General features: G+C 45.6%; 1 protein-coding gene across 2 annotated transcripts; it reads left to right on the plus strand.

Annotated features, from left to right (window-relative positions):
• The first annotated feature begins 4631 nt into the window (after positions 1-4631).
• ELOVL3 (ELOVL fatty acid elongase 3) lies at positions 4632-8873 on the plus strand. Of its 2 annotated transcripts, none has more exons than XM_059851445.1 (4): positions 4632-4795; positions 5528-5659; positions 6856-7007; positions 7596-8873. In XM_059851445.1, exons 1-4 carry the CDS (start codon positions 4683-4685, stop codon positions 8015-8017), a joined length of 819 nt encoding a protein of 272 aa, XP_059707428.1. In that variant the 5' UTR covers positions 4632-4682; the 3' UTR covers positions 8018-8873. The 2 variants fall into 2 exon arrangements, with proteins under 2 accessions (XP_059707428.1, XP_059707429.1); XM_059851446.1 differs by lacking the exon at positions 4632-4795 and adding an exon at positions 4817-4990.
• The last annotated feature ends 247 nt before the right edge of the window (positions 8874-9120 follow it).

The raw sequence follows: 9120 nt of genomic DNA on the forward strand, positions 1-9120 counted from the left end.
ATGCACCTGTGCCATGGTGGCTGAGAGAAAGGGTTATAGCTAAACTTAACAAAGCAAGGCAGTGAAGGCAAATCGGTAAATCTGCAGAGGTCTTAGTTCTCACTGAGTCATTGTCTCCTGCCTACCTCCTGACTGAAGCTCTTTGCCTCTGACACTTGCACTGCAACTCTTCCCTCTCCTTGGAACAAGTGATGCCAACTGCCTGGGTTTTACCCAAGCCAGCTATTAATAATCTTCTGCAGACTGGTTGTTATGAAGCCTCAATCTATGCAAAAATGTGTGTGTTCGTGTGCTTGAGGCTTTGGTTTTCAAACAGCAATGCTATTTTTTGTGCTGCATTACTCGCTATTGCACTTTCTAAACAAAAGCTTTTCAGAGCTGCCCATATATGAAGTGAGAGAAAATGTAAATAATATCTCATTTTGCATCATCTTTTGTACTAGGGGTTATCATAGAATGGTTTGGTTTGGAAGGGACCCAAACATCATCCAGTCCCAACCCCCCTGAAATGAGCAGGTGCATCTTTACCTAGATCAGCTTGCTGAGAGCCCCATTCAGCCTTGAATGTTTTGAGAGACAGGACATCTACCATCTCTCTGGACACTTCGTTCTACTGTTTCACCACTTGTGTGGGCATAAGTTTTGTGTTAGCTGAGTGTAAGCCTAACAGCTCAGGATAACTCCCCCAGCACTTTATGTCAAGCTTTTTGCTGCAATACGTATTAAAACTAGGCTGCTTTCCAAAGTTAGGGAATCAATCAGGAGAGAATGTTTGTTTCCTTATCCTTACCATTTCTTCTTACCCATTAAACCTAATTGAAACAAACTTGTGATACATGTAAAATCATGCCTTACCTGCCATGCCACTTCTGTTGGTGTCAAAGGAGTTAAAAGATACTTTGATCAAGAACACAAAGACTGTTCTCTGTTTTCATAGCGTGGTCAGTCTGCTGAAAAAGCTGCCCTGGGAAGGCCCGTATATGAAGTATATTCTCTGCAGTCAAAAGGGTCATATGGAATCAGGTCTGTATCCTAAGCTTTGATGAAGTCTTGCAGTGCTTGTGCAAGGAGATTCCTCCATGGCTTTCATTGTTCTGATGTGTAAATCACAAGTAACAATCACAGAGAGTACAACAAACTGATCTGGAGGTGGTTATGTGCAATAGCCTTGTCTCCCAGGCAAAAAAACCTCTCTGTCCTCTGCATTGGTGAGGCAGTATAACTCAGACCAGCAAGGCTCAACCTCAGTGAGGCTGACTCTGTGTGTACTCTTGTCCTGCAGAATGTCAGTGGTCTCATATTTAAGGGCAATCTGAACTGGCCTATTATACCTGGAACTAATTTTTTTTTCATCAACAACTCTGCCTCCTTATTTCCCTGTCCCCACCTGTGTGGATCTGGTGGGTAGCTGGGGGCAGTACAGTGACAGTCAGCTAGCCAACAGGCACTTGAAGACTTTGGTGGCCACATTGCCTCTGGCCCATGCAGTTATAATGTCTTGCCCCATTCTAGTTATTGTTGCTGCTCTCTTGACTCCTGCCACTGTGTTTAAGTCCTACAGACTTCTCTGTGTCATCTTTTTTGTGTCCCTTGCTATGGAAGTGGTTGATCTGTGAGGCTAGAGAGCTGTAAATTCTCGCTGTCCTTTATCTTTCCTAAAGTTTTGGTTTCATTAATTTGTAGTATTCTTAAAAAAGAGATTATGCACTCTTTCTTTCTAGAAACCACTTCCTGCACTTTGGACTGTACCAGGATTTGGCATGTTGTTACTCATTCTGAATGGTGCCTGCTGTCTTTCACAAAAATCTTCATTCTCTGAAGTCTTGACAGGAGGCAAATGTGCTATCTACTACCAAAGTAATCTATTTGTTGTTTACTGTTCTGCTACAGGAATTTAATTTTAAGACTTGGGATACAAAATGTGATATTTTTGCAAAATCAATTTTCTTGTACTCTTGACTACAGGGCAAATAAGATGTAGGTGAGCTCAGTCACCATATCAGAAACTAGTTGTCTCTCCACGTGTATTGGTGAAAAAGTGAATCTTGACCAGAAAACTAAAACTCTTGTTGAAAATAGCAATTTGTCTTTAAGTGATAATTGAAACTATTTAGGTCCACCTCAAAGAATTATTATTTCTGGAATGCTGTAGAAGCAGTCTAATGGAACCCAGCTCTCCACAGGGATCCACAATGTTATTTCATGGTCCTCACAAAATTGTCCTTTCTCTTTGAGGTCCTACCTAGCCATTTTGGGCTCAGAATAAAGGCATGGAGGCTTCTGTTCCATAGGGTCTCTGTCTCCTTCCCACTCAGTTGGAGGGCAGAAGAATGAAGTGCTGCCTTTCCATTGAATCAGGACTGCAGCCCTGATGCTCCTGCTCTGTGTGAAGTCTTGCTGGGGCTCCACTTCCTCACCTGCAGCGGCTGAGCTCTGTGCAATTCATTGTGATGTGTGAAAACTAGCTCATCTGTTTATTTGCACGTTGCTCTGATTTCTATATTGCATGTCAGCTCCTAAAGCCTTCTGAGTCCAGCAGTGTTTCTGAGCAGTGCCAGTGACAAGGCACTGGACTTGGCAGCTCTCTGCACACTAATCCACCCAGATCCAGGAGGGCAGACAGATGTATTGACAGCGGGGAGAAAAGAGGATAACAAGGATGTCACAACTGCATCTGGATTGTGCAGGTGAGCTTTCAGTCTGTGACAAAGCCTGCCTTATTAAGCAAGACGTGTGCCAGAGGATGCTAAGAGCTTCATCCCTGCTATCTGCTTCTGTTCTTTACATGTGTTGTTCTTGTTTCCATCTGCCATGGAGACACTTGGGGAGGGCTGCCAGCTGCCTACTCAGGTGGTACCAAAGAGCTGCAGTGTCATGAGCTCCTCCTGTAACTATGCATGCCACCACCTAAGGGATGGATGGACAGACCTGCCCTAGGAGAGGCATTGTTCTTGTTCATGTGGCATGAAACAGTTTCAAAATGAAAACTTTACTGAACTTAAAACTAGATTAGAGATAAGAAATTATGTCAATATCAGGATGTTTTCTACTCAGCTAATCCAACTCGTCATTGCATGTCTCAACAGGTATTTAAAGGTTTTTTTTTCTCTTCTCATATTGTGTCTTATGTAAAGGAGGCCTTGTTTAATGGTTACTAAAGCATACGTCAAAAAAGCAGGTATTTTGTACTTGTAGTGCCTCAAACAGTAACAACTGTACTCCATCAGTGAATGCACAGACAATATGCAGGCAAAGAAGTCAGCAACATTGAAACCATTGTCAAGAGCATGGAGAGGGATAAACTTATAAGGTTCCCAACATGGCTTTGCTGCTGAATAATGAGACTGAACATTGACTTTTATGCATTAGAAGTGCAAAAAATTTGTGTTACTGTGCTGCCTCTTCTCTGCTCTTACTCTTGGCTTTATTGGTGGTTGCACCTGTTCTTGGTGGTGTGCAGAAGCCCTTGTAACAGATGAAAGTTTCCTCCAGCATGTACCTGAATATTCTTCCTGGTAATGCTACTGCCCAAAGTAGGTGATGAAAGATGAAAGACAAGCGACCCAGGAATGGAGACTGCACAATCCCTGACCTGCAGTCCTCTGGAAGGGGAAGGACATCCTTGGTGCTTGAAACACTAAGGTGAGAACTGTGCAAGGCACAGTGGGAGCTCATGCTATGTACAGAGTGTTTTCCCTGTGTGGGGCATGGTAAAACCACTGCTGCTGACATGTGTAAGCTGAACTTTCCACAGATACATGCAAGTGCTCTGCCAAATTGAGAGTGTAAGTCAGGGGTGGTGCAAAAATCACCAAGGGATTTTAATTCCTACATGTCAAATTCTTTCCTGATTTTCTCACACTACTGCATTGTCAAATACAGAGAAAATTGTGGATGCCCAGTCCCTAGAAGAGTTCAAGGCCTGGCTGGATAAGGCTTTAGGCAGCTTGGTGTGGTGAAAGATGTCCCTCCCAATGACAAAGGAGTTGGAATTAGATGATCTTTAAAGTCCCTTTCAACCCAAAACATTCTAAAATCCTATGAAATGTCTCACCCAGGCAAATGTTCCCCTGTTTGAAGAGGCAGCAGTTAAGCAGATGACTTGTGCACAGGCACAGTGATGCCTGCATGAAGCAAACCACTTCCAAGTTTGTGAGCTTTGCAGGGTGCAGCTTTGCACTTGTGTAAAGACATAACACTTGGGAGAGACACCAAGGTGAATGACCAGAGGGTGCAATGAGATATGCTGCATTCAGGGGATTTTGACTGTGCTGGAGCCATTTCAGCTGCAGGAACTTGAGTAGGAGATTATCCAGAACCCATCTAGTTTCCAGCAGCAGCCAGATGCTTCAGTCTGTGGTGAAGAAGGCACAACAGCTAACCGCAGTCAGGGTAATGGAATTTCTGCCTGCTGCTGGTGACAGTGTTGGAATCATCTTGCCCACCTGCTGAGGGATGAGCTGGGCTGGATGGGGAACGGGAAGACCTCCCGCCCAGCCTGGGTGACCAGAACCTCCCCCTTCTTACCCAGCACAAGGAGTGGGAGGCTCCGGTTCTCCGTCGGACCGGGCGGCTCCCGGTCCCGCCTCCCGCCGCGGTGCGATGTTGGGGCGGAGCGCATTCCCGAGACTATATCCACCGTGAGGCGGGCGGGAGTGACTCGCTTCGGGTCGCTCCCGGGTATGCTGAATATGGAAGCGAACATTGATCCGTCGGAGTTGCAGCCGCTGGGAGAGTATGACTTCGAGAAGAACTTTAATCACCGGGCAGCCAGGAAATGGATGGAGGAGAATTGGTGAGAGGAGAGGAGGTTGCTGACCTGGTGCATTCCAGACCCTGGGTAGTCCTATCGGGTCCTGCTGCTTTTAGCAGAACAAGTGTGAGGATCTTCAGTTCCGAGGAGGAGAAGACTGGGGGTCTCTGGTTGCGTACCTGAGGCTGTGGAGGATGGGGTGCAGCAGTACATGTGGCAGAGCAAACAGTGGTGCAGGTAGGGCTGCAGCTTTTAGGGGGATGGTAATGTGGCGAGAGGGTAAAGGGCACCCACAGATGGCCACTGCAGCCCTTGCACTGGCTAACAGGGTACTCAGCCCTGCCATGCTGCACTAAAGCCTTGGAATGTGTGGGATATAACACAAGGCACTTGAGGCTCCAGCCTAAATGAAACTGGCCTTTTTAGACATCCTGTGCAGACATCCTCTGCCTGTAAAGTTTCATGTGTAAAGGGATAAGATGCATTGATGTGTTTGCTTTGGATCCTGCTCACAGGCCACCAGAATCTGCCTCATCCCATCAAGGTCTTGTGGAAATCTCCATGATGTAGCACTTCACTTTGTTTTGTGCAGTCCCCAGGGTTCTTGCTTGCTCACTGTCAGGGCAGGCTTTTTTGTGACCAAACCCAGCTTTAACATGAGAATGGGAAATCTTTTGTTTCTTGGTAAGAGTACTTTGCTGGGGCTACAGAAGTCTGGCTAAAAATAGGTCAGTTTGGGTCTTTTCCTGACTGTTCCCTCTTCTCTACTTGCAGGCAAAAGTCTTTAATTTTTTCTGTTATTTATTTGATCCTGATCTTTGGAATCCAACATTTCATGAAGGAAAGGAGGCCCTTCAAACTGCGTGGACCACTGATCCTGTGGTCTTTCAGCCTGGCTTTGTTCAGGTAAGAGCCTTTGTTAAATCTGGAGACAGCTGTAGACCCTTCCTCAGAACTGGATTGATGGAAAGTTCTGGTTATCCACTACATCACTAGGGAAATACATAATATTTTTCCTCTTGAAGGCACTTTCCAACTAGGGGAGTGACCTGCTTATACTAGTCATTTATTTCTCACCAGAAATACTCCAGCAAGAATGAGTTGCAAAAGGATCTCTGGGGAGAGTGCTTGAAAATCATTAGTGGGTAAATTTGAACATGAAGCCTGCAAGAGCATACATCTTCCCTCATTCAAAGGGTGCCTGCCAACTGAAAGTTTGATTTGAGGTCTATTTCTCTTTAAAATTTAGATTTCTTTCTCTTCCCCTAACCACCCCCCCTGCTTCCCCATTTCTTTAATGCTGTTGTGTAGGAGGTGGGGAGAATTCTGCTGCACTCACAGAAGCAAAAAGATTTAACTAAAATGTGCTTTCAAACTGTCCAGTCTTATTGAATAGGTTTCCTGCAGTGGCCATGAAAATGTTTCAGCCCGTGCTCTGTATTTAAACTAGCATGTGTAAATTTTAGAAAATTCCCGTCATCTCCGTAACTTCTTCTGTCTGTTTGGTGGGACAGAGAAAAACTAGACTACTGCCTCTGTAACTCCAATTGGCTTAACAAGGCCAAAGGGACGCTGGTTGTCCTCTGTTAGGGCAGAGTATGGCAGTGGTCTGTAAAACCACAAGGTGTGGTAGAGGGGAGGTCGGGGGATGTCTGTTCAGAGACAAACTTGTGCTAATGAAACAGGTTGATAACAAAGAAAAAGTGCTATTTCTTCTCATAAGCTGTAGGAGTTACCTGCCACAGGAGGTTATAAGTGTTCCCAGTCCTCTGGGCCCATGTTGAAAGGCAGGACATCAGGAAAATTGTCCTCCATTTCTCATCAGGTAGGGCAGCTTTTGCTCAAGTGCCTCTTCAAGCAGCAGAAGCAGGGGGTGCTTCCCTGAGGGGAGCACTCTTTCATGCTGCTTTGTCTTGCAGGAATAGGTTTTAAATCCTTGCTAAAACTTGTTAGGAAGTCTAAGACAAAGGTTTGTTTAAATGTCTCTGAGATTGCCCTGAGCATCAAGATGGAGTCAACTAAATATCCATAGGTGCAGAGCTGTCAGAGGCTATGTTGAGGCCCTGGGCACAGTGTTTAGCTCTCCTCTGGTTTTCTTGCAGTCTCATTGCAGCCTGTCGGATCTGGAAGCAGATGGCCTTCCTCCTCCTTACCAAGGGATTTAAGCAATCAGTGTGTAGTCAATCTTTTTATGTCCATCCTGTTTCCAAGTTTTGGATATATCTATTTGCACTGAGCAAACTTGTTGAAATGGGTGAGTCTAAAACTTCTTATCCTGTGTGTTTATAATTGCTTTGCTTTCACAAGCAGATTTTCTTTTACAGGTCTCTGTCCAAATGTTACTTGGAGAAAAGGGTTGCTTAGCTTTGCATATGTCAATTGTTTTTTGCTCCCTATTGCTCGACTCAGATGATATGCTTGCTCTCCACGGGCTTGCAGCCTGATGTTACCGTTCGAGTTTGATCCCCAGGCTGGTGCCTGGACTAGGCAATTCTGCACTGGAACAACCATGGCGAAGGGGCAGCAGATAGGCAGGGAGGGTTGGGCTTTCCACACAGCTTTCATAAAAAGAAGTAAAGAAGAGCCAGTTGGAAATACTGTGCAGGGAGATCTGGGAAAGCAAGCCTGGTGCAAGGGGCTCTTATACTCCAAACATGTCAGAAGATAGGGTGCCTAAATGGTCCTCTTCAATACAGATGATTTCAATGGGAACCTAGGCTTTGGTGGGATCAAACCACATAATGGCTTCAGCATTGACGTTTGCTTCATCTGTTTCATGTGTAAACTTGTGCAAATGCTGTGCTTTCACCTCACTAACGATATACCTCTTCCCCAACCCCAGGTGACACTCTGTTCATTGTTCTCCGGAAAAAGAAGCTCATCTTCCTGCACTGGTACCACCACGTTGCCACAATGATTTTATCCTGGTATGGCTATAAGATAATGGCAGCTGGGGCAGGGTGGAACACAGCCTTAAACCTCAGTATCCATTTTGCGATGTACTTGTACTACGCTGTGGCAGCCATGGGCATCCGGGTACCCCACTCCATCACCATGCTAATCACCACTTCACAGATTGTGCAGATTACAGGATATGTAATAATGAACATCTTTATCTTCTTCTGGAAGGATGATAAGCTCTGCCGATTTACCTGGCCACTGCTTCTCCTTTCATCGAGCTTGTATACCACTTTATTGGCCCTCTTCTCCAACTTCTTCGTGAAAACGTACCTGAGTAACACCCAGAAATCAAAGTGGAATTAAAACCAAGGGATGGAAGAAGAGATCAGGATGGAAGTGGAGAGAGAGGGAGAGGAAAAGGGGAAACTTTTTGCTTCTGTCTGGAGCCTAAGTGTCTGATGGGATGGGTGTGATGGGGTTTAGGAAGAGATCACTGTGGGTAACAGCCTTCAGAGTAACTTGCACATTGGCCTTTGGTGTATCTGCCTTGCAGTGGGTGGCATGCCAGAGTGAGATGCAGGTCGTGGCAGGCTGGTAACAAGAGAAAGGGGAAGAGGCTGGGGTCTGGAAAACTCAGGGTTGTGGTTCTGCTTTTCCTTCTTTGCATCACTTGGGTTTGCCTTGTGCCTCACTTCCCTCCCGGGGACTAATAGAATCCTGCAAGCACCAAGACCCTCCTTGGAAAAAAGGTAGGGAAACTCCTCTCAAAGCAGCACTGCCCTCTCCATGGTCTCCAGTTTTGGGGAGGAACAGAGCTCAAACCTGCTGCTACTCTGCAGGGAAGCCCTAATAGATTGCTGGTGAAATGGAAAACTCCTGCTGTTTTTTTAAGGTTATGTAGGGAAGGGATCTACCTGGGCTCTCTCTTCTCCTCTGAGATGCAAGGAACTGAATCCCATGAACTTTAATGGCTGTTACCTGTGGTGTGCCTCTTCTACAATATTAACCCATCTATTTGACTTGACTAGCTACTGCCTCAAACCCTAAAAGATGAGCAGGGTCCAGCTCTGTCCTGCAGTGGGTTATGCATTGCCAATGGTCCCAGCCCATGGCCAATCTCATGGGCTGGGAACAGAAGGTCTCAGAGTCAACTCATCTCTGGGTGCATTTGCCACTGGGTGATGTGTTAAAACAACTAATAAATACTGTCATGTATGGATTGATTGATTGATTGATTTCTTTGATGCCTTTTTCATACCTGACCTTTGTACAGAACTGTGAGAAGAATGCTGACTTCTCTATCTTGATACTGTGTCTTCCTGAAGGTTAGTGCCACGTCCAGCAGGCTGTCCCTCTGTGCTTACCCCTTCTGCAGTCATCAGCTGGTCATGCTGCCTGAGCACCTTTGCTCACCACCAGGGAGCTAGAAGTGAGAGAGAGAGATGATAAAAAAATCAGGCTGTTGT

Source organism: Haemorhous mexicanus, chromosome 7 (assembly GCF_027477595.1).
Source record: "Haemorhous mexicanus isolate bHaeMex1 chromosome 7, bHaeMex1.pri, whole genome shotgun sequence".
NCBI classification, from domain to species: Eukaryota; Metazoa; Chordata; class Aves; order Passeriformes; family Fringillidae; genus Haemorhous; species Haemorhous mexicanus.

Bases quoted from the DNA above. Each gene is read 5' to 3' on its own strand.
- ELOVL3 (XM_059851445.1), top strand. From the start codon at position 4,683: ATGCTGAATATGGAAGCGAACATTGATCCGTCGGAGTTGCAGCCGCTG. The intron at 4,796-5,527 runs GTGAGAGGAGAG...CTCTACTTGCAG, and splicing joins AAATGGATGGAGGAGAATTG to GCAAAAGTCTTTAATTTTTT. The intron at 7,008-7,595 runs GTGAGTCTAAAA...CCCCAACCCCAG, and splicing joins GAGCAAACTTGTTGAAATGG to GTGACACTCTGTTCATTGTT.